The sequence below is a fragment of the Vidua chalybeata genome, chromosome 8, assembly GCF_026979565.1.
Source record: "Vidua chalybeata isolate OUT-0048 chromosome 8, bVidCha1 merged haplotype, whole genome shotgun sequence".
NCBI classification, from domain to species: domain Eukaryota; kingdom Metazoa; phylum Chordata; class Aves; order Passeriformes; family Viduidae; genus Vidua; species Vidua chalybeata.
Genome location: NC_071537.1, coordinates 882,958 through 908,358, shown reverse-complemented (window position 1 = coordinate 908,358; position 25,401 = coordinate 882,958). Strand labels below are relative to the sequence as shown.

Here is a 25,401-nt window from a genome sequence, read left to right as displayed (position 1 = left end):
AGGGGGGGGATGCAGAGCCCGAGGAAGAGAGCTGTAGAACCCGGGGAAAGAGGGATGCAGCGCCCGGGGAAGGGGGGGATGCGGAGCTCGGGAAGCGGAGGATGCGGAGCTCGGAAAAGGAGGATGCGGAGCCCGGGGAGCCCCCGCCGCCCCGCGGGGTCTGTTCCGCCGCCTCCCCGCCGCGGGCGGAGGTCTCGGTGCCGGGGCTGGCGCCGGGCAGCGGCTCCGGGAAAGTTGTGTCCCCGCACGGCGGCTCCGCCCTTACCTGGCCGTGCAGGAGCGGCTCGGCGGCCGCGGGCAGCAGCGGCAGCAGCGGGGGCTCGGCGGGGCCGCTCCAGCCCGGCCCGGGCCGCACCAGCGCGGGGGGCGGCAGCAGCAGCGGCGGCGGCGGCGGAGGGGGGGCCCCGGCGGCGGCAGCGCCCACCCGGAGCAGCCCCGCGGCCGCGGGCAGCACCCAGGCCCAGGGAGGAGCGGGGGGCTCGGCGGGCGGCGGCCACAGCAGCGGCGGCGGGCGCGGGGCGGCGGCCGGGAGCATCCTGCATGGCCCGGGCCGGGGCCGGGAGCGCCGCGCTCCGCTCGCCTCCGCCGCCCGGCGCAACTCCGAGCCCGCGGCACCGCGGGCAAGCTCCGCCCGGCGCGGGGCGAGCGGGGCGGGGGCGCGGCGGGGCCGCCCCGGGGAGGGGGAGGGATGCGGGAGGGACGGACGGACAGATGGATGGAGGGATGGATGGAGGGATGGATGGAGGGAGGGGGCGCCGGGCTCGGTGCGGCCGCCGCTGGGTGCGCGGCTCTGCCGCGGTTCGGTGCAGGAGCGAGTGGGATTTTCGGGTCGTCCCCGGCGGCCGCAGGTGCGGGAGGCAGCCCCTGCCCCCGGGGCATGGCAGAGGCGGCGGGGCTGCGCCGGCACCCCCGACACCCCCACGTTCCCGGAGCCTCCCTCACCACTAAAATCCCCCAGACCCCCCAACACCTCCGATCCCCGGAGGTCCTCAAGCTCCTCACTATCCCCAGAAGCCTCAAACCTTCCCGAGCCCCCCCAGTCTCCCCCTTCCCCAGGCCGTGCGAGCTCAGGTATCCCACGGCTGCCCCTCAGCCGAGACCCTTCCGTCGGCAGGGAAAATAACATGGATTTAAACTGCCAGAGGACAGGCTTAGGTGGGATCTTGGGAGGAAATTCTTCCCTGGGAGTTCGGGGACAGGGTGCCCAGAGCAGCTGGGGCTGCCCCTGGATCCCTGGCAGTGCCCAAGGCCAGGCTGGACACTGGGGCTGGAGCACCTGGGACAGTGGGAGGTGTCCCTGCCATGGCAGGGGTGGCACTGGGTGGGATTTGGGGTCTCTTCCAACCCACACCAGTCTGGGATCCTATGAATTTCCTGGCAGACAAGTGAAGAGGAGCCTGGTGCCGCTGGGTGCCCGAGAGCAGCTGCCTTGTCCAGCCCAGCCCAGCCCAGCCCAGCCCAGCCCAGCCCAGCCCAGGTGATTCCAGGCTGAGCCCCCCAGGACCGTCTGTGTTCCCTTACAACCCATGTCCCTAACAACCCATGGGTTTGTCCCTTACAAACTGTGGGTTTGTCCCTTCCATCCTGTGGGTTTGTCCCTCAACCCGTGGGTTTGTCCCTCAACCCGTGGGTTTGTCTCTTAACCTGTGGGTTTGTCCCTTTTAACCCGTGGGTTTGTCCCTTACCCCGTGGGTTTGTCCCTTACCCCGTGGGTTTGTCCCTTTTAACCCGTGGGTTTGTCCCTTACCCCGTGGGTTTGTCCCTTACCCCGTGGGTTTGTCCCTTACAAACCCGTGGGTTTGTTTCTCCTGCCGTCTCCTCCCTGCTGTGAAATGAAGGAGCTGAGCAAGCCTCTGCTGACGGCATCACAGCTTCCAGCAGCTCCAGCAAAAAACTAAAGGAGTGAATAACGGCAAAATGGGCCAAGCCTGAATTCACACAACACGCAAATGTTCCAGCTTCACGGTTTAAAAACGTCGCAGAGGAGTTTGATTCCCATGGCAGCAAATAACCTTAATAAAGGTAATACCCTAGAAGTTTTGGAATGAAATGATGATGATCTGTGGCTAAACACGAGATCTGGGAAATACATTGCTTCTAATTACCCTGAGAGAGACTGGGAGGTGGAGATTGGAGTAATGCACAAAATGACAGAAATCGCTGAACAGAGGATCGCTGCTAAATGTTTTAGTGTGTGGCTGTTTGTAAAACTCAAAACCACATCCTGGTAATTGGGGCTGAGCAGAGGAACATAAACACAGTGACAAAATCAACAGCAAAAAAAAAACAACAGAAAAAGGGCTGTTTCCTGTGAAATGCAGTGGTGCTCGAGGAGCTGGGTTTGCATGCAGTGGGGGAAAAAGGCACCTGAGAGTTGATCAGTGTCACCTCCGGTGCACACCTTGGCCCTTGAATACTGCAAAGAGCACTTCAGGCAGCCAAAAAGCCAATTTAGCACTGAAATAAAAGGTTTGGACCCATCATCTTCATTTTTAAGTCTGAAAAATGAGTCTGAGCACTCCAAGGAGACATGCCTTTTGTTAATATCTACATTATGGATTTCTCTCCCTGAGGACATTCTTCACCACTTTTCCTCCTGCCGGGGCTGTCTGGTGAGGCAATATCGGGTAATGACCAAAGCCTCTGATGCTGATGCACGAATGAGCGAAGGAAGGGGCGCTGTGGATCAGCAGCACCCCGGGGCTCGCTTTAATTTGGGCCACAGAGAGCCCGGAGCATCCGGTGGAACGCCCCGAGTGCACCTGTGGCACGCTGGAGCCTCTGGAGGTGCCAACACTGCCCGGAATCCTGGCACGATCCTGCGCCCAGCCAGCTCCCAGAGAATAAACCCCTGCTAACTCCCAAAGAATAAACCCCTGCTAACTCCCAAAGAATAAACCCCTGCCAGCTCCCAGAGAATAAACCCCTGCTAACTCCCAGAGAATAAACCCCTGCCAGCTCCCAGAGAATAAACCCCTGCTAACTCCCAAAGAATAAACCCCTGTCAACTCCCAGAGAATAAACCCCTGCCAGTTCCCAGAGAATAAACCCCTGCTAACTCCCAGAGAATAAACCCCTGCCAGTTCCCAGAGAATAAACCCCTGCTAACTCCCAGAGAATAAACCCCTGCCAGCTCCCAGAGAATAAACCCCTGCTAACTCCCAAAGAATAAACCCCTGCTAACTCCCAGAGAATAAACCCCTGCCAGCTCCCAGAGAATAAACCCCTGCTAACTCCCAGAGAATAAACCCCTGCTAACTCCCAAAGAATAAACCCCTGTCAACTCCCAAAGAATAAACCCCTGCCAGCTCCCAGAGAATAAACCCCTGCCAGCTCCCAGAGAATAAACCCCTGCCAGTTCCCAGAGAATAAACCGCTGCCTCTCTGCGTGCTCAGAGCCCCGGGGCAGCAGCAGGGACAGGGAATCTCCTCCGCCGATGCTGCGGGAGAGAGGAAGGGTGAGCGCATCCCGATTGCCCCGGAGGCACCAGCCCCACGGCGGCCCAGCCGTGTGAGGAGCTCCGTTCCCGTGGGCAGAGCTGGCACAGCACCCGCACGGTGCCGCACGAATCACCCCGCGGGGCAGCGAGGCGTCACTCCGGGCACTTTCCCAGCCCAGCCCGGCCTGTCCCGGGTTCATCCCGAGCCCTGCCTCGCTCCCTGGCTCCCAGCGGCGCTGCGCAGCGCCGATGCCAGAACGGACCGAGCAAAGCCACGCTGGCCCAGCTGCGCGGCGGCATCCAGGGCAAGGAGCCCGAGCCCGCCGGGAGCGCCCCGGGGCCGGGAATTCCCGGTGCCCACGGCTCCCACCCCAGCACGGCGGCTGCTTTCACTCTCCTGCGCAGCTCATCCGAGTCTTGGATAAACTCCCTCTTTGGGGTTTTGGGATTAACCCCCAAATCCTAAACCACAGCAGGTTCCCATGGGGCTTCGGGATTCCCATGAGATTTCGGGGCTCCCATGAGATTTCGGGATTCCCATGGGGTTTCAGGGCTCCCATGGGATTTTGGGATTCCCATGGGGTTTCAGGATTCCCATGGGGTTTCGGGGCTCGCATGGGGTTTCGGGATTCCCATGGGGTTTCGGGGCTCCCATGGGGTTTCGGGGATCCCATGGGATTTCGGGGCTCCCAAGGGGTTTCAGGGCTCCCATGGGATCTCGGGATTCCCATGGGATTTCGGGATTCCCATGGGATTTCGGGGCTCCCATGAGATTTCGGGATTCCCATGGGGTTTCAGGATTCCCAAGGGATTTCGGGATTCCCATGGGGTTTCGGGGCTCCCATGGGGTTTTGGGATTCCCAAGGGATTTCAGGGCTCCCATGGGATTTCGGGATTCCCATGGGATGTCGGGATTCCCATGGGATTTCAGGATTCCCAGGGGATTTCGGGATTCCCGTGGGATTTCGGGGATCCCATGGGGTTTCGGGGCTCCCATGGGGTTTCGGGATTCCCATGGGGTTTTGGGGCTCCCATACGGTTTTGGGGATCCCATGGGATTTCGGGATTCCCGTGGGATTTCGGGGCTCCCAAGGGGTTTCAGGGCTCCCATGGGATCTCGGGATTCCCATGGGATTTCGGGATTCCCATGAGATTTCGGGGCTCCCATGAGATTTCGGGATTCCCATGGGGTTTCGGGGCTCCCATGGGGTTTTGGGATTCCCAAGGGATTTCAGGGCTCCCATGGGATTTCGGGATTCCCACGGGATGTCGGGATTCCCATGGGATTTCAGGATTCCCGTGGGATTTCGGGATTCCCGTGGGATTTCGGGATTCCCATGGGGTTTCGGGGCTCCCATGGGATTTCGGGATTCCCATGGGGATTCGGGGCTCTCATGGGGTTTCGGGGCTCCCATGGGGTTTCGGGATTCCCAAGGGATTTCGGGGCTCCCATGGGATTTCAGGATTCCCAGGGGATTTCGGGATTCCCGTGGGATTTCGGGGCTCCCATGGGATTTCGGGATTCCCGTGGGATTTCGGGATTCCCGTGGGATTTCGGGGCTCCCATGGGGTTTCGGGGCTCCGTGGCTCCGTTCCATGCCTGCTGAGGGTGTCTGTGGTGGGTGCTGCAGCAGCCCCCACCGCTCCTCCGAGCACAAGTCCAGCCTCCACTGAGCAGAGCCCCAGGCAAACACATCAAATCAAAGATTGGCAGAAGATGGCCCCGTGAAATACCCGGCCTTTGCAGTGATTTTTGCTGAATTCCATTGATTTCCATGAGCTTTGTTACAACCCCATTAAGGGATATCAGAAAAAGGAGAGGAGGTAAATGAAGGAGGCTTCAGTGCAGTAAAAATCACACCTGTGTGGTGCAGGACTTCAGGCTCCCCAGAGCCCTTTCTCAGTCTCTGGGATGGTGGGAATTGCCTTGGGCTCCTCGGGAGGCTCTCCCAGCTCTCTGGCAGGAGGTGACCTCTGGCAGACTGGGTGGACAAAAGGAGACAGCAGCATCCCTCCTGGAAGATTCCATCTGTGGAATATCAGGTTTCCTTTCTACTGGGCTCAATCAATTTGTTTTCTGGTATTTATGCAAAATTCACAAGCTGGTTTTATCCAAAGTCGGAGTTATTGATACCAAAACTTCAAACTCTGGTAATTTAGGAAGGAAAAAAAACGAGGGCTCACTGCCCTTCAGTTCCTGGTCAGCTGAAAGCAGGACAAGAGGGCACAGGCAAATACAGAATCCCAGATTGGTTTCAGCTATAGGGACCCTAAATCCCACCAGGAACACCTCCCACTGTCCCAGGTGCTCCAAACCCAGTGTCCAGCCTGGCCTCGGGCACTGCCAGGGATCCAGGGGCAGCCACGGCCTCTTTGGGGAACATCTGAGTCCATTCACTCAGATCCTCAATTTCTTCTAATCCCATTGGATGCAGAAGTTGCAGACACTTTTCTTCTTTCAAACCAGCAGGGTAAAGCTGGGCAGGGCTTGCACACAGAAAGATCACTTTGGGTAGCTGTGAGAAACAACAGAAAACATTCAAACCAAGAGAAATACAAAAAAAAAAGAATAAAAAAAAAAGCATCTTTTGTGTGTGCATAAGAGAGAGCCAGAGAGGCTGGAAACATTCTCTTTGTGAATTGGAGAATAAAGAGCACAGTCAATCCGGCAGGGTTTGCTTTGTACCAGCTCCTTGGAATTCACCTCCAGTGCAGGGTTTAACCCTTCTGGGGAGCCAGCCCCAGTGCCACTCACTCCACAGCAGCAGAAAGATCAAAGAGACGCAGGATAAAGATACCTGCCCCTGCCCCCCTTTGTGCCAGAGCTCTCCCGAGGGCACACACAGCTCTCTTGGATCCAGGCGTCCATTTGAAATCCTCCAAAAGAGTTCCCGTGCCCAGCTGGGGGCTGAGCGGTCGGTAGATGCAGCAGCTCAGCTCCCCTCCGCATCCAGGAAAAAAAAGGGGGATTCCAGCCTCAGTGGGATTCCAACCCACCTGGGGCTCACAAAATGCACCCGGTGATGCCCCCAGGGGGGAGATGCCAGGGAGGTGGGGGCCTCCCTCAAACACCATCATTGCTGGTGCCAGCGACCCTGGCACGGGGTGAATGCCCAGAGCAGCTGGGGCTGCCCCTGCATCCCTGGCAGTGCCCAAGGCCAGGCTGGACACTGGGGCTGGAGCACCTGGGACAGTGGGAGGTGTCCCTGCCATGGCAGGGCTGGCACTGGGTGGGATTTGGGGTCCCTCCCAACCCAAACCACTCTGGGGCTCCTCATTCCATGGATCTGCTGCCCCGGGGCTGCTCCAGTGCTCCAGAAGAGCTCCCAGGGCCAACACTTCTCCTTTCCATGGGAGACTCTCCTGGCAGCCCTGCTGTCCACAGCAGAAAGAGACAAATTTCCTCCTTCCCTCCCGCCTTGCCAGAGCCAGCAGACTGTCTGGAGGACTCTGTGCATCTCCAAGGAGACACTGCAGAAACGCAGCGTTCTCAGACTTGCACCTTTTAGCCCTCCGAGGCACAGGAGCAGCATCAAGGGTTTGGGGGGGTTTGCAGCTGCCTCAGCCCCGGCTGTTTCCAGGGGTGCTTCCCTCATTTACATTCCTCAGCCATCCCTGAAAGCCTGGAGAACTGGTCCTCTGCACCTCCACTCATCTCATAAGCATTCCAGGAACCTCGGGGAGCTAAGGAAGAAATTCTGAGCGTTGCAGCTTCTCAGTGGAGCCAGATCAATGAGTTCACTCCAAATAACTCGTCTGGAAATTAACTCTTTCATGAATTTCAGCAGAATGTTTGTGTGAGAAGCTCCAGACATCCTGCTGTTCCCAGTATGGACAGGGAATGCAGGTCCTTGAGGGATGGCCACGTTACCACAATTCTGGAACCCCTGGGGCTGGAAAAGCCCTCCAGGACCCCTGAGTCCACCCTGTGCCCCCTCCCCACCCTGTCCCCAGCCCTGAGTGCCACCTCCAGGGGACACCTCCAGGGATGGGCACTGCAACCCTCCCTGGGCAGTGCCAATCCCTGACCCCCTTTCCATGGGGAAATTCCTGCTGATCCCACCCTGAGCCTGCCCTGGCCCAGCCTGAGGCCGTTCCCTCTCCTCCTGTCCCTGTTCCCTGGAGCAGAGCCCGACCCCCCCGGCTGTCCCCTCCTGGCAGGAGCTGTGCAGAGCCACAAGGTCCCCCCTGAGCCTCCTTTGCTCCAGGCTCAGCCCCTTCCCAGCTCCCTCAGCCCCTCCTGGGGCTCCAGCCCCTTCCCAGCTCCTCAGGAGTTCCCCAGCCCCTTCCCAGCTCCTCAGGAATTCTCCAGCCCCTTCCCAGCTCCTCAGGAGTTCCCCAGCCCCTTCCCAGCTCCCTCAGGAGTTCTCCAGCCCCTTCCCAGCTCCTCAGGATCCTCCAGCCCCTTCCCAGCTCCCTCAGGAGTTCCCCAGCCCCTTCCCAGCTCCCTCAGGAGTTCCCCAGCCCCTTCCCAGCTCCATTCCCTGCCCTGGCCACGCTCCAGTCCCCCCAGGGCTGTCCAGAGCTGCCCCAGGATCCCAGAGTTCAATCCATGAGTGCAGGGAGAGGATTCATGGGCACTGGTGTCTCACACGGGGGAAATCATCACCAGCTCTGCACTTCATCCGTTATCCCAAGGTAGAACACATGGCTTTGGCTCCTTAATTAGGTGGTTTTACCTCCCCACATTAATGCAATTATGTCAAAGCTGATTGCAAGTTTTAAACTTCACTTTATCAGCCGAGCAATTACAGTTTTATGGGCTTTATCCTCTTCGCAGTAACTTTAATACACTTTTGTTTCCTAATTATTTCCCTTCCCAGATTATTGCTCTTAAGTAAGATCCCCATTACTCCGGGTTCAGGGCTGGAGACAGGGCCCCAAATCACACTCCACACTTCCTCCAGAAGCACCGCAGGAGCCAAATGTGGCCACAGCAGTGTCAGCTTACAAAACCAGGTACCAAGAAGTAATTATTCCATCTGGAGCCCTTCCCGTTTCATTTCCCGGGCACTAAAGGCCCGGAATGGCTGCACAGGCACTGGGCTGAGATGGGCTCTGTGTTCCCACAGGAGAATTCCCGGGATGGAGCGCCCCATCCCTCCCTGCCTGCCCCGTTCCCACTGCAGGGATGACGCTCCTGGCAGGGCTGGGATGGGATGGGATGGGCTGGGATGGGCTGGGATGGGCTGGGATGGGATGGGATGGGATGGGATGGGCTGGGATGGGATGGGCTGGGATGGGATGGGCTGGGATGGGTTGGGATGGGATGGGATGGGATGGGATGGGCTGGGATGGGATGGGCTGGGATGGGCTGGGATGGGATGGGCTGGGATGGGATGGGATGGGCAGGGCTGGGATGGGATGGGATGGGATGGGATGGGCAGGGCTGGGATGGGATGGGATGGGCTGGGATGGGATGGGATGGGATGGGATGGGATGGGATGGGATGGGCAGGGCTGGGATGGGATGGGATGGGCTGGGATGGGATGGGATGGGATGGGATGGAATGGGATGGGCAGGGCTGGGATGGGATGGGATGGGATGGGATGGGATGGGATGGGATGGGATGGGCTGGGATGGGATGGGATGGGATGGGATGGGATGGGATGGGATGGGATGGGCAGGGCTGGGATGGGATGGGATGGGCTGGGATGGGATGGGATGGGATGGGATGGGATGGGATGGGATGGAATGGGATGGGCAGGGCTGGGATGGGATGGGATGGGATGGGATGGGATGGGATGGGATGGGATGGGCTGGGATGGGATGGGATGGGCCGGGCTGGGATGGGATGGGATGGGATGGGATGGGATGGGATGGGATGGGATGGAATGGGATGGGATGGGATGGGATGGGATGGGCTGGGATGGGATGGGATGGGATGGGATGGGATGGGCTGGGATGGGCTGGGATGGGATGGGCTGGGATGGGATGGGATGGGCTGGGACGGGCTGGGATGGGATGGGATGGGATGGGATGGGACCTGCCTTGGACTCGCCTGAGCCAGAGGGGCCCTGTCCTGGAGGGGCTGCTGAGCTCCAGGGTGGGCTGCAGGACATGGGGACACCACAGGGACACCACGGGGACACCACAGGGACACCACGGGGACACCACATGGACACCACGGGGACACCACAGGGACACAGGGACAGGGGCACTCCCCTGCCCCAGCCCAGGGCAGCACACTGGGCAGTGCCCAGCCGTGCACTGGGGAAGTGGGAAGGACACAGAGCTCTCCTGGAAAGAAACACATCCAAACCCCTGCTCCAGAGCTGTGGGGCCGGGCAGAGCAGGGCAGGAGGGCACAGCCCCGAGCTGGGCACGGGAAATGTCCCAGGAGCTGAGCTCAGAAGGAGAAGGGAATTTGAGCAGCTCCAGGGAGAGCTCAGAGCTCTGCCAGGGCCTGGAGGGGCTCCAGGAGAGCTGCAGAGGGACTGGGGACAAGGGATGGAGGGACAGGACCCAGGGAATGGCTCCCAGTGCCAGAGGGCAGGGCTGGATGGGAGATTGGGAATTGGGAATTGTTCCCTGGCAGGGTGGGCAGCCCTGGCACAGGTGCCCAGAGCAGCTGGGGCTGCCCCTGGATCCCTGGCAGTTCCAAGCCCCATGGCAGGGGCTGGAATGTGAGGATGTTTAAGGTCCATTCCAACCCAAACCATTCTCTTATTCTGTGATTTTTCAAAAAAAAAATTACCGTTTTTTTGTTTTGGGGTTTTTTTTTTTTTTTTTTTTGGTTTTTTTTTGTGTTTTTTTGAGGAAATACCCTTTTTTTGAGGAATAAAGCCACTAAAAGAGTCACTGTTACTGCTCAGCAAGGACTCGTGATTGACCTCAAACACTGGATTCCCTAGACCTGAACACTGCAAATTTAAGGCAGAAGCTTTCCCATAAAAACCCAAATCCCAAAGCAGCCCCACGCCTGGCGTGACAGACTTGCTCCTTCCCTCTGCAAATGGAACAGCTGGGGATGGGGAACCTGCCTGCCCTGGGCTGGGCTTTAAGGAGGACTAATAATCACTGAAATCCTCCCTTCCTATTAGAAAATTCTCTGCTCTCTTCAATTTAAAAATACCCTGAGCAACTGCTGGTAGTGCCATTCTACTGGAGAGGATAAAAAACAGCTCAGTTTCTTTTTAGGATATTTTTAAGCAGCTGAAAATTGAAAGAAGAAAGAAGTGTTTCAACGCAGGCAAAGCTCAATCGGCGAGCCAAGTCCTAAAGGGAAAAGGGAATCAATTCCAGAGGGTCCTGCTGGCAGATGACATTTCCATGGAATTCTGCTGGGTGTCTTGTGAGCCTCCAGAAAGTGGGGGGGAAGGTCCCTGAGGTATCCCAGCCTTTTGTGGGCTCTTCTGGGCTTTGGCTTGGGCTCGTTTCTTGGTTTCTTTCAGGTTTTTCATGGTTTTTTTTTTTTTTTTCAGAGAAAACTCCATATAAGAAATACCCAAACATTTAACCTCAGCGGGGTTTGGTTCCCCAAATTCCTGAGGTGTCACCTGAGGGGCAGTTCCTGTCACCCCCCAAATTCCTGAGGTGTCACTTGAGGGGCAGTTTCTGTAATTGCCCCCAGGTCTCTCAGGTCTCACCCTGAGGGGCAGTTCCTGTCACTCAGACCCCTCAGGTGTCACCCTGAGGGGCAGTTTCAGCACTCAGACCCCTCAGGTGTCACCAGGAGGGGCAGTTCCTGTCACTCAGACCCCTCAGGTGTCACCCTGAGGGGCAGTTTCAGCACTCAGACCCCTCAGGTGTCACCAGGAGGGGCAGTTCCTGTCACTCAGACCCCTCAGGTGTCACCAGGAGGGGCAGTTCCTGTCACTCAGACCCCTCAGGTGTCACCCTGAGGGGCAGTTTCAGCACTCAGACCCCTCAGGTGTCACCAGGAGGGGCAGTTTCTGTCACTCAGACCCCTCAGGTGTCACCAGGAGGGGCAGTTCCTGTCACTCAGGTCTCTCAGGTGTCACCAGGAGGGGCAGTTTCAGCACTCAGACCCCTCAGGTGTCACCAGGAGGGGCAGTTTCTGTCACTCAGACCCCTCAGGTGTCACCAGGAGGGGCAGTTTCAGCACTCAGACCCCTCAGGTGTCACCAGGAGGGGCAGTTTCAGCACTCAGGCCCCTCAGGTGTCACCCTGAGGGGCAGTTTCAGCACTCAGGTCTCTCAGGTGTCACCAGGAGGGGCAGTTTCAGCACTCAGGTCTCTCAGGTGTCACCAGGAGGGGCAGTTTCAGCACTCAGGTCTCTCAGGTGTCACCAGGAGGGGCAGTTTCAGCACTCAGACCCCTCAGGTGTCACCAGGAGGGGCAGTTTCAGCACTCAGGTCTCTCAGGTGTCACCAGGAGGGGCAGTTTCCCTACCTGCCCAGGCTGTGGGTGAGGCCCAGCCTGCCCCAGCAGGACCAGGAGGTGCTGCTGCCCTGCTGGGGACGTGCAGGGCTGGTCAGACATGGCAGAGAAAACCCCAACTCATCAAACAACAGGAAAACAGCCCCAGTGCTCCAGTGACAGGGAAATGTGGCATTTCAGGCAGCTCCTCTTGAAGGCAGTGCCATTAATGCATTATCAAGCTCTCCATTTTGCTCAGGTTCTGTAGCACAAGCTGCCAGGAGCACAGAACATTTCATGCTTTCATCTCCCAGAAATAATTTGACAGTACTTGAGGATTTGATCGCTCCGATTACATTATTATTGTTTGTTGAATACCAATAAAAGCTTTAAAAAACAACCTCGCACTGCCTGCTGCAGCAGCAGCTGTGCCAGCACAGGGGACATGGGGGATTTTTCCTTTCCCATGGAATGGGGGTGAGCAGGAGGATTTGCCACAAGTTCCTTGAGCCCCCAGTGCTCCACTGCTGGTCCTGCTGGGGCCACTGTGTCCCTGGAGCAGCTGATCCCGATGGATCCTGGCATGGAGCATCCCAGGTCAGCCTTGGCCTTCACACAGCTCACTCTGATCCTCCAGACTTACAGAACCACGGCCTGGGTTGGGTTGGGAGGGAGCCCAAATCCCACCCAGTGCCACCCTGCCAGGGCAGGGACACCTCCCACTGTCCCAGGTGCTCCAGCCCCAGTGTCCAGCCTGGCCTTGGGCACTGCCAGGGATCCAGGGGCAGCCACAGCTGCTCTGGGAATTCCATCCCTGCCAGGGAACAATTCCCAATTCCCAATCTCCCACCCAGCCCTGCCCTCTGGCAGTGGGAGCCATTCCCTGTGTCCTGTCCCTCCATCCCTTGTCCCCAGTCCCTCTGCAGCTCTCCTGGAGCCCCTCCAGGCCCTGGCAGAGCTCTGAGCTCTCCCTGGAGCTGCTCCTCTGCAGCTGAACTCCACTCTCCAGCAGCACACAGAGCTGGGACTGCTGGGACAAGCACTGTGGGAGATGTGTCCCAGTGTCCCAGGTGTCCCAGTGTCCCAGTGTCCCAGGTGTCCCAGGTGTCCCAGGTGTCCCAGGTGTCCCAGTGTCCCAGTGTCCCAGGTGTCCCAGTGTCCCAGTGTCCCAGTGTCCCAGGTGTCCCAGGTGTCTCAGTGTCCCAGGTGTCCCAGGTGTCCCAGTGTCCCAGTATCCCAGCTGTCCCAGTGTCCCAGTGACCCAGTGTCCCAGTGTCCCAGTGTCCCTGTGGCGTCCCAGTGTCCCAGTGTCCCAGGTGTCCCAGTGTCCCAGTGTCCCAGGTGTCCCAGGTGTCCCAGTATCCCAGTGTCCCAGTGTCCCAGTGTCCCTGTGGCGTCCCAGTGTCCCAGGTGTCCCAGTGTCCCAGTGTCTCAGTGTCCCAGTGTCCCAGGTGTCCCAGGTGTCCCAGTGTCCCAGTGTCCCAGTGTCCCAGGTGTCCCAGTGTCCCAGTGTCCCAGGTGTCCCAGTGTCCCAGGTGTCCCAGGTGTCCCAGTGTCCCAGTGTCCCAGTGTCCCAGGTGTCCCAGTGTCCCAGGGGCTCCAGGCATTGCTGTCCCCAGGCACAGAGCCACGCTGGGTGAGGGCACAGCTGCCCAGGACAGGCAGAGACCCAGCCCTGCCTCCTGCCCCGAAGACAAGTGCCAAACCCCGCAGGAGCTCAGAGAACCCCACCAAACTCCTCGTTCTGTCCTGTGAGCCCTGCCGGAGCCAGGCCAGCCTGCCCAGCCCTGCCCAGGACCCGCGAGCTGCTCAGCTCACAGGAACCCTCCGGGCAGGGTTTGCTTTGTACCAGCTCCTTGGAATTCACCTCCAGTGCAGGGTTTAACCCTTCTGGGGAGCCAGCCCCAGTGCCACTCACTCCACAGCAGCAGAAAGATCAAAGAGACGCAGGATAAAGATACCTGCCCCTGCCCCCCTTTGTGCCAGAGCTCTCCCGAGGGCACACACAGCTCTCTTGGATCCAGGCGTCCATTTGAAATCCTCCAAAAGAGTTCCCGTGCCCAGCTGGGGGCTGAGCGGTCGGTAGACGCAGCAGCTCAGCTCCCCTCCGCATCCAGGAATAAAAGGGGGAGGATGGCTCACCCCAGCCTCAGTGGGATTCCCACGTGCAGGTGCAGCCCCGGCCCCGCAGCCCCCCGTGGTCCCCCCAAAGGCAGCCCTCCTCCCCGGCCCGCCAGTGGCGCGGGGGATCAGCCTCATTATTTCCTTCCTCGTGGCGTGAATCTCCCTCCCTGATCCGAGCAGGGCTTGGCGCAGTCATTAAGGCAGTTTTAATCCAGTCGAACACAAACAGCAGGGATCAAAGCAGGCCCCAGAGGCGCGGCAGGCCCGCGCAGAGCTCAGCAGGGCAGGCTCCTGCTGGCACAGCCGGCCCCAGGCGGGCCCTGCAGGGCGAGGGTGCCCCCAGACCCCACGCGTGTGCCCGTGCCCTTGCAGCGCCCGCCTCATCACCGGGGAGCCCGTTCCAACCAATTAATTAGCGGGCAGTGACCTGGCAGCGGCTGGGAGAAGGCTGCAAGGCGGTCCCAGATTAAACCCTTGGCGGCTGCGGAGCACGGCGGGTCCTGGGTGGAATCAAAGGGAGAGCTGCTCTTCCTCCTTTCCTCCCGAGCAGGCACGGGCTGCAGCTCGGGATTCATCGGCTGCAGCTCTGGATTTTGTGGAATCCAGAGGTGTTGATTAATCCAGGACTGTGGGCTGCTCGAATCACTGCTGATAGCAGTGCTTGGAATTGGACATGAGGGTCCTCCCCAGGCCTGTTCCGGGCTGGGCCCTCCCTGCTCCATCCACCCCGCACGGGGATCACACCTGACCCAGTCCCCACCATTCCTGACAGCACTGCAGCACTTCAGCTCTTGTCCCACCAAGGAGTTAATCTGGAGCCCATTTCTGCTCTTGTCCCACCAAGGAGTTCATCTTCAGCCCATTTCTGCTCTTGTCCCACCAAGGAGTTCATCTGCAGCCCATTTCTGCTCTTGTCCCACCAAGGAGTTCATCTGGAGCCCATTTCTGCTCTTGTCCCACCAAGGAGTTCATCTGGAGCCCATTTCTGCTCTTGTCCCACCAAGGAGTTCATCTGGAACCCATTTCTGCTCTTGTCCCACCAAGGAGTTCATCTGGAGCCCATTTCTGCTCTTGTCCCACCAAGGAGTTCATCTGGAACCCATTTCTGCTCTTGTCCCACCAAGGAGTTCGTCTGGAGCCCATTTCTGCTCTTGTCCCACCAAGGAGTTCGTCTGGAGTCCATTTCTGCTCTTGTTCCACCAAGGAGTTTGTCTGGAGCCCATTTCTGCTCTTGTCCCACCAAGGAGTTCGTCTGGAGCCCATTTCTGCTCTTGTCCCACCCAAGGAGTTAATCTGGAGCCCATTTCTGTTCCTGTCCCACCAAGGAGTTCGTCTGGAGCCCATCACCAGCCCCAGCCCCAGTTCTCAGGGGAACCTGGGCTCAGTTTCCCTCCCAGCTCTCACTGAGGTGCCCACACCCAAGCCAGCCCTTCCTCCCTGTTCCCACTGCTCCCACTGCTCCCTTTAAAATCCTGCTCTGCTCTGCTGGAGGAGCCCAAGGCTCATTTGAGGCCGGCCTGGCTGCCCGGGCAGAGCCGTGGTGCCCTGCCAGCCCCGCTCCTCGGGGACACAGGGACAGGACCTGGCACGGGCAGGGTCCTGGGGAAGGACAGGCCATGGAGAGCGCAGAAGAGGGACAGGACGTGGCACAGGGCAGGCCAGCAGCAGCAGGAGCTGGGACACACTGTTCCTGCTCTTCCTGCAGCTCCAGGGCAGCTTCCCCAGTGCTCCCCATCCTCCTGACCCTCCTGACCCCGAGCACCTCGGGGCACCCAGCCAGGCTGAGCCCCTGTCCCCAGCCCTGTGACCCTCTGGGGGCTCCTGCAGAGCCCAGCACCCCTGTCCTGCTGGGACAGCTTCAATCCCAGCCAAAATCCCCCAGGGAGAGCCCTGCTGAGCCTCCCTGCTCGGGAACAGCCCCACAGGCACTGGGAACAGCCCCACGGGCACTGGGAACATCTCCATGGGCACTGGGAACATCTCCATGGGCACTGGGAACAGCCCCAGGGGCACTGGGAACATCCCCAGGGCACTGGGAACATCCCCAGGGCACTGGGAACATCTCCAGGGGGACTGGGAACAGCCCAAGGGGCACTGGGAACAGCACCAGGGGCACTGGGAACAGCCCCAGGGCACTGGGAACAGCCCCACAGGCACTGGGAACATCCCCACGGGCACTGGGAACAGCCCCACGGGCACTGGGAACATCTCCATGGGCACTGGGAACAGCCCCAGGGCACTGGGAACAGCACCAGGGGCACTGGGAACAGCCCCACGAGCACTGGGAACAGCCCCACTGGCACTGGGAACAGCCCTAGGGGCACTGGGAACATCCTCAGGGCACTGGGAACAGCCCCAGGGGCACTGGGAACATCCCCAGGGGCACTGGGAACAGCCCCACGAGCACTGGGAACAGCCCCACTGGCACTGGGAACAGCCCTAGGGGCACTGGGAACAGCCCTAGGGGCACTGGGAACAGCCCCAGGGGCACTGGGAACATCTCCAGGGGGACTGGAAACAGCCCAAGGGGCACTGGGAACAGCACCAGGGGCACTGGGAACAGCCCCAGGGCACTGGGAACAGCCCCAGGGCACTGGGAACATCTCCAGGGGGACTGGAAACAGCCCAAGGGGCACTGGGAACAGCACCAGGGCACTGGGAACAGCCCGAGGGGCACTGGAAACAGCCCAAGGGGCACTGGGAACATCCCCAGGGGCACTGGGAACATCCTCAGGCCACTGGGAACAGCCCCACAGGCACTGGGAACATCCTCAGGCCACTGGGAACATCCCCAGGGCACTGGGAACAGCCCCAGGGCACTGGGAACATCCTCAGGGCACTGGGAACAGCACCACAGACACTGGGAACAGCCCCAGGGGCACTGGGAACATCCCCAAGGGCACTGGGAACATCCCCATGAGCACTGGGAACATCCCCAAGGGCACTGGGAACATCCCCAGGGGCACTGGGAACAGTCCCAGGGGCACTGGGAACAGTCCCAGGGACACTGGGAACAGTCCCAGGGGCACTGGTCACTCAGGGCGTCAGAGTCTCCAGTGCAAATCCTGCACTCAAGGGAGTTTTTCCCACCTCATTAATTACCTGCATCCGCCGATGAGCCTCTCTGGGGGCTCTCTAGGGAATGTTCTTCAGTGAGGGTGGGCAGCCCTGGCACAGGGTGAATTCCCAGAGCAGCTGGGGCTGCCCCTGGATCCCTGGCAGTGCCCAAGGCCAGGCTGGACACTGGGGCTGGAGCACCTGGGGCAGTGGGAGGTGTCCCTGCCATGGCAGGGCTGGCACTGGGTGGGATTTAAGGTCCCTTCCCACCCAAACCAGTCCATAATACTCCAAACCCCCAGCTCTGGTGGGGCAGCAGAGCAGAAAAGTGTTCATTACCTACCCTGAATAATCCCATTTCCTCGTTTTGAAAAGTTGAGTTTAAAGAGAAATTCAACCTTCCTCCCTTTGAATTTTCCTTCTGATCTCTGTGTAGGAATATTTCAGGGGTTGCACTGAACCAACTGGAAAGTAATCGCATAAAGCTCCTGTCAGAATTTCTTAGTGCTCCAGCTAATGAAAGGACAAATAAAATACCAGCATTATTGCCAACCTTTGAAAGTTGCCTTTCTGAGGAGTCCTTTTTAAGTGCTAATTAATCAAATCAGTGATATTTTTCCAGGGTCAGTGACTCATTACTGCTGCACTTGCTGGAAGTGAAGAAGGCTGAAATATTAAACTAAATAGATCATAATTCTTCCATAGATGGCCAAGCTGTGCTTGAGGCAGGAGCAGCATTCTCTTGAGTCAAAACCATTCTGAATCACTTTCCTCTCCCTCTCGCTCTCCTTTTGATGGCACTACAGAAGCAGGAGCTGACATGAGGAGAAATTATTCCATGAACACCTGACCGGCACTTGACTGGCGCAGAGGAGCAGCACCAGGGCCACCCTTCCCTGCTCCCAGTGTGGGAGCCCAGGACACCCCTCTGGCTGCCCTGGCTGGCTCCAGACCCTGGCAGGGGGCTCAGAGACCTTGGCACAAAGTCAAAAACACCTGTGGCTTCCATTTCAGCCCATGGAACAAACTGCCAGCTTTGTATGAAGAATTACAAGCCACAAGGGTTTGAGCAGTTTGGTAGTTGAATTAACACAGGGTGGAAAAGTAGAATTTTGGGGTTTTTAGAATATAATTCATGTGGTCAAGATGGAGGAATTTGGGCATGTCCTGGCCTTCTTTCCTTTCTCCTTGCCCTCCATGTCTCGCTGTGCTGGTGACACTTTTCTGTTGGTTCAAGGCAGAGATTCACAGTCTAACATAGATGATGGGAATTGGTAATAAATTATAAACACACACACGTAGTTTTGAGTGTATAAGGTGGGAGCTGCCCGAGGCTCGGGGCAGAATGCCATGGTGGGCTTGCTAGGCAGAGCTCGGCAGGTCAGAGAGAGAATGTTATAGAGAAGAAGAAATAAACAACCTTGAAAGTGCAATCGGACGCACTCCAGGCTCCTTCTTTGGCTGTGTTGGGCTGTAAAAAGGACTTTCACACTGTTGGGGTCTCACCACCTGACCCCGACACCCCGCCAGCCCCACGGAGCCTGATGGGGGGACAGCCACCACGCTGCCACCAGGCTCACCCCCGCACCCAGACCCTGCGTGGCACTGAAAGGCACAGCTGGATCCGAGGCTGCAGCAGAGATTGGCTTTTGGCTGGGAGGGAGAACGGGGACTGGATGAAAGCTCATCCCAAGGACTTCCCTCCGCCCTGGCGCCCTCCCAGCTGTTCAAATTGTGTATCCAGGAAGGAGAGCTGGAAAAGGCTGTCAAAAGGAGATGCAACGAGAGCAATGATAGGAAAAGCAGAGAGGGGGGACTGATGGAAGACCCCAGAGTGGTTTGGGTGGGAAGGGACCCCAAATCCCACCCAGTGCCACCCCTGCCAAGGCAGGGACACCTCCCACTGTCCCAGGTGCTCCAGCCCCAGTGTCCAGCCTGTCCTTGGGCACTGCCAGGGATCCAGGGGCAGCCACAGCTGCTCTGGGCACCTGTGCCAGCACTGCCCACCCTGCCAGGGAAAGATTTCCTCCTAAAATCCAATCTTGTCCCATCCTCTTTCAGCTAAAGGAATTCCCCTGTGTCCTGTCCTGTCAGCAAGAGGGAAGAAACAAAGACGGGTAAATAAAGCAGGGGAGAGACAGAGTGATGTATAAAACATGTGAGAAGAGGTGATGGAGGGAAAATAATGAACCAAAGAGAGCAAGGAAACTCAGTTAAAAGAAAAACACATTTTAAACCATCTCACAGATGATAATTTCTTACATGAGGAAGCCCAGGCTGGACAGCAGCAGAAAGTTCCAGAGGAATTTTCCATGTCAGCTGAAGCTGTGCCCAGGAGAGGCGAGTCACAGAATGACAGAAGAGCTGAGTTTGAGGGGACCCACAGGATGGAGCCCAGCTCCTGGGCAAAGGCAGCTCTGGAGAAGCTCCAAAGCCCCAGCTGACCTCGGAGAGGGAGCAGCAGCAGCGAGGGGATGGCAGCAGCACTTTAATAGAGAATTATAGCACTTTAATGCATTTCCAGCTAGATGGGGTCTGTGTGTGAGCCCAGAACCTCGCCCTGATCAGCTGCACACGTCTGCCCCACGCCAGCCCATTTCATTTATCATCATATTCCAGAGGAAACACGCTCAGACATTAACCTAACGCAACTGAGCACGGGGAGAATTTGTCTTCATCAACACAATGGAATATTCAAGGTCTCCCAGAGCCTCTGGTGGAGGAAAACCTTTGTGTAATCTCAATGCCAATCTCAATGCCACGAAAACACGATTTAGGGCTTGACATTGTGAGTTATTACAGGCTATTAGATAGGTTTTTAAATTTCTTTTTGTTAACTAATGCCTGTCCTCAGAATCAAAATTATACGCGGCAATATCTCCCCACAATTGCACGGGGATGATCTAGAGATTGCCATGAAACAAAAAGACTTGGTGGGGTTTTCAGGGCGGCAAATGCTGCTCAAAATCTCCAGCTTGAACAACCTTTGTGGCAATCCAGGTTTGCCAGAGGCTCCACGGCACCACAGGGAACCCCACAGGGGATAACCATGGAACCCCAGCCTGGCTGGGGTTGGAAGGACCCTAAACCCACCCAGTGCCAGCCCTGCCATGGCAGGGACACCTTCCCCTGTCCCAGCCCGGTCTGGAACGCTCCAGGGGGATCCACAATCCCTCAGAAATGTTGTTGCTGTTCAAAGCTCCAGCCAAACACTCAACACTTCGGTGTTTCTCCACCTCAGGGCAGAATTATGTGCTGGAATTTTCTCCCGGTAAGGAAAGGTCCAAAATGCCAAATCCATGCATTTTTGTGCACTGGGGTTCCCGTTATCCCCCTTTTTCACCCCGTGGGAAGGGGCTGAACACCTCTGGCTGACGGTGCCCATCTCCCCTCTCCTTCCCCTGTGCTGTGCACAGTCAGCTTTCGGGCAGGCTCAGCCTGAAATAACAAGGTGGGGCTCGGGCTCTGGGCAGCAGGAACAGCTCAGCGTTCAGACTCCCGGGCTGCCAGGGAAAGAGAAGCCCTGAGTCTTTACGTGCTGTATTTTCTAAGGAAATTTGGTGTCCCAAGGTCCAGGAGATGCTTTATTTGCCCATCCAATGGATCTGTGTCCCCAGAAGCCACCCATGAAGTCTGCTTGGGTTTGGGGGGGATTATTTTAAATAAAAATATATAAATATAGAGATAATCAAGTATATAAATATAAAAATACATGTATTAAATAGTCATTTATTGTATATAAATGTATATATATTATACATATAAATATATATTAATAAATATATAAAATATATAAATATATTTTAATATATAAATAAATATAAATACAAATATTTATAACTATTAAAATTATTTATATTTATAAATAGATATGTATGTATATATAAACCCTTTATATATATAAATACATGTATTAAATAGTCATATATTGTATATAAATGTATATATATTATACATATAAATATACATTAATAAATATACAAATATATATTATATAACTATAACTATAAATAATATATTTTAATTTTTTAAATAAAAAATATAAATTTTAAAAAATATATAGGTTATGGACCTGACCCTTCCTTTCTCACCCAGTCCCAGAGCTCAGCAGCACCTCCCTCCCAGCTGCTGAGGAGTCTCCCAGTCTGCCCTGGGTGATGGGTGCAGCACCTTCCCATGGAAACAGGAATTAAAGGGTTTTTCCTTTGCCAGGGGCAGTTGAGGAATGACACCCAGCTTGTGTGTGGCTGAGGGGGGGGTCTGTTTTTAAGCAAGAAACCTTTAAAATGTGTAGAGGAAATCAGATGAGCCAAGTGAAAACAGAAAGGGTTTGGGTTTTTTTTTCAGGAGGGAACACATAAAAGTTTGCTTTTAGTAGAGAAGAAATATTGGCAATGCTAAAGGCCCCGTGAACCCCCCTGTGTGGAAGGCAGACTTGATAGGATTGTTAAAATTAAAAGCAGAATGTACATATCCCCACTGCTTCTGTCGTGATGATTCAAAGGCCTGCAATTGTTCTTTCTGGGTTGATTTCCCCCCGAGCCTGTTTGGAGCAGGTTTGGCTGCGGGCACTGAGACATTCCCACAGCCCCCCATGCAGACAGCGTTCATGTTTCCCTCCACGGGCACAAATCTCCTCCAGGCTCTGCTACACTCATGACTGGTAATTAAAAGATTCAGAAAACCTCCAGGACTACACCCACACACCCGAGAGCCACATGGCAACCTGCTGCTGCTGAGCCCTGATAATGGCCTAATTAATTTTCTGTAAGAGAACAAAGTTGAAGAATCACCTCCACAAACCAAGTCCATCTTTGCTGCTTCCCCACGTCCCCACGGCTGCGTCAGGGAGGACAGACAGACACCCCAGGCCAGGGCAGATGGCCCGGGCTGGGCTCCAGGGGTTGGGTTTGGGCAGAGTTTGTGCAATGGTGACCTGTTCTTTCTTCAGGCACCGTCTCCTGCCTTTCCTGTTTGTGACTAAAGGACACAACACGTGTGGATGTAATTACTGCTGAGAGGTCAGTGCTGCCAGCAAGCGTGGTTAGCACTGGGCAAAGGGATCAGCACCAGCATCATCCAAGCTCGGTCTTGGAATGGTTTGGGTGGGAAGGGACCCCAAATCCCACCCAGTGCCACCCCTGCCAGGGCAGGGACACCTCCCACTGTCCCAGGTGCTCCAGCCCCAGTGTCCAGCCTGGCCTTGGGCACTGCCAGGGATGCAGGGGCAGCCACAGCTGCTCTGGGAATTCACCCTGTGCCAGGGCTGCCCACCCTGCCAGGCAGGAATAATGAGGATAAAGTTCTAATCCTCTGGAAAGAGGGATTGACCCCCAACCTGCTGTTCATGCCCAAATTCCCCAGGGGTCACTCCCAGCAGCCCACTGGACTCGTGGCACCCCCAGCGTGTGGCACCTCGAGGCTCCTGGGCAGGTGGCACCCTCTTCCCCCAAGAGTGATGGGAGGAGGCCAGGTCCAAATTAACACAAAGTGGGAAAAGAAAATCCAAGCTGAAATGCTGGAATAACTTACACCAGCCCTTTCCCTGGGCTTACAAATGGCAGTTATCTCCTCTCCAATCTGCAGAGCGGTGGCAGGGAAGGGATGAGAGCTCAGCCGAGCACTTTAGGGTAATGTTATTCATAAGCAAGGCTTATCTCCCTCGGTGCAGCTTGCATATTTTTATAAATAACTGAATTCCTTAACCGCTCATGGTTTGGGAGCCGAGAGCTTCCTGTCTCACCTCGTTTCCCAGAGGAAATGGATTTATGGCCACCATGCAGCTGCCTCCGAGCCAGGGCGAGGTTTTCAGCCCGCTGGGTTTGAGGAGCCCTCACAGCATCGGCTCTCCAGGAGTGAGAGGAGCAGAGCCGGGCTCTGACCCTCCCTGCCAATCCCAGCAGCACTGCAAGGGGAGGCAATGTGCTGGCACAGCACCTTCCTGCCCCTGCCCACTGCAGGAAAACCTCTCTCCACACCAGGATCAGGCCCTGCAAACAAAACCCGGAGCCTTTCCTTCCCCACACAAGAAAGGGGAGAATCCCAGCGGTCCTGGAGGCATTCCTAGAACCAGACGCGCCAACAGCTTTCAAACCTACACCCACCAAGAGGGTGGCTTTTAATTAGCTTTAAATGGCAGATTAAAGTTGGCCACTGTCACTGTGACTTTGTCTACTTCCAAATTTTTCATGGCTTGAAGTAGCAATTTATTGTTTTGTACTGAGAGATTCAGAAAAGTCAAGCTGAGAGTGGTTCCCAGGGAATAAATCATCTCACTGCGATAAACATTTCCCTTAAAATTGCTTTTTCCACAGTTTATTAGACCTTTTATTTTGGAGGAGGCAGTTCCACAAATTCTCCTCTGCAGTTTTAGTGATTGATAATTAAGCTCATGTGGTTTGACTATTCCTGTGATTTCAAAGGCAAATCTTCATCTCACCCACCCGACGCTCACCCACAACAACGTGTTCTATTTCAAAATAAGAGAACAATGGAAACATGGTAAGAACAGGAGAGGATTCCTCATGGAAAGGGCTGTCCAGGCCTGGCACAGCTGCCAGGGCAGGCCTGGAGTCCTGGCAGTGCCCAAGGCCAGGCTGGACACTGGGGCTGGGGACAGCCTGGGACAGTGGGAGGAGTCCCTGCCATGGCAGGGGTGGGATGAGATGGGCCTGAAGGTCCTTTCTAACACAAACCATTCTAGCTTTTACTTCATTTTTTTACTTATGTAAGCTGAATTTGATTAAACTTGGCCAATTTTCTGGTATGAACAAAATCACGCCAACAGAACTTCCTCCCCTGAGTGAGTTCTCCCACACTCGTGCAGAAAGGGCAGGCGTGCCCAAGAATTCTCATCAAGAAAGGATTTTCAAACAAAATAGGGAATGGAATCCTTGGTTTATCATATGGGGAACTGAGGATGGCTGCAAGTCTTGTCCTGGCTAAGGCAGGGAATTTCAGATTCAAAAATCTCAACTCCGACATCCTCAGCCCTCATTTTATGGAGCTGCTTTGCCACCTCCGGCTTTGTGTTCTTCACTGCCTGGCAGCATTGCAGCCTTTTCATTCTTAGAAATGGGCCATAACCACTGTAATCCAAATAAATCCATCTCACCTTTCAATAGAAACAATAAAAAGATAGATAAGGAACAAAAGCTAAGGGCTCTTTGTCACATGTTCATAAATGAATAAAAGTACATGATGGAAAACTCTCTGAAACAACATCCAGTCACTGGTGGTACTTAGAAGAGACACATCACTAATGGTTCATTTAACTTTGCAGTATCTTAAACTCCCTCGTTTTGTGAAGCTGGAATTATTTATGAGACAGTTTATTATGAGCAGATTAATATTCATTGGACAGCTGGCAGAAGATGTATGCTCCCATCTCGGGCTGTTTTGCAGCAGAACAGAGCCCTCACTTCGGGAGTGTGGGCAGAGCTGATTGCAATCAGGGTGAGCAGGAGGGGGTTCATCAGCCACTGGTGTGTCTGGGAAAGGAATCACACCTGTACAGGAAAGGAGTCACACCTGTACAGGAAAGGAATCACATCTGAATGGGGAAAGGAGTCACACCTGAATGGGAAAGGAGTCACACCTGTCTGGGGAAAGGAATCACACCTGAATGGGGAAAGGAATCACACCTGTACAGGAAAGGAATCACACCTGAATGGGAAAGGAATCACATCTGTACAGGAAAGGAGTCACACCTGAATGGGGAAAGGAGTCACACCTGTCCAGGAAAGGAATCACACCTGAATGGGGAAAGGAATCACACCTGAATGGGGAAAGGAATCAAACCTGTCTGGGGAAGGAATCACACCTGTCCAGAAAAGGAATCACACCTGTCCGGGGAAGGAATCACACCTTTCCTCGGGCCGGGCTCGGGGCAGGAGCAGCTCCTGAGCCCTGCTCTGTGGCCGGGCTGGGAGATGCTCACTCGCTGAGGGGAGGGAGTTTTATCAGTGCTGATAACGCGGCCCCGTGGAGGCAGCTCCTGGAAATGGGTTCCCGGTGTCGGTGCACAGCCTGCCAGGCTCCCCAAACCTCCCCTCCCCTTCCTCTGGGATAACAGAGTTATTTACTGCCAGGCATCGGCTTCCAGAGGCTCCTGCCCGTTCAGCCCCCGCCTCTGCTCGTCCCCAGCCACCGAAATCCCCGCGAGGCACCAGGACAAAGCGCCAGGAATGTCCCAGCTGGGGATGCCCAGGGCTGCGGCTCCCTGCGGACCCGGCCGTGCTGGTTTAACGCCCAGCCAGACACGCGGGCACAGCCAGCACAGATCCCAGAGAGGAGAGGTGAGCCAGCACGGCACGGCACAGCTCAGCACAGCTCAGCATGGCTCAGCTCAGCACAGCACAGAGAGCACAGCCAGCACAGATCCCAGAGAGGAGAGGTGAGCCAGCACGGCACGGCACAGCTCAGCACAGATAGCACAGCCAGCACAGATCCCAGAGAG

General features: G+C 56.2%; 1 protein-coding gene across 1 annotated transcript in view; it reads right to left on the bottom strand.

Annotated features, from left to right (window-relative positions):
- TCERG1L (transcription elongation regulator 1 like) overlaps positions 1–535 on the bottom strand; it is a 60,182-nt gene extending 59,647 nt beyond the window's left edge. The window contains exon 1 of the mRNA XM_053949693.1: positions 266–535. Coding sequence (XP_053805668.1) covers positions 266–535 — 270 coding nt within the window. The remainder of the gene's footprint in view (positions 1–265) is intronic.
- Between the last annotated feature and the right edge of the window lie 24,866 nt (positions 536–25,401).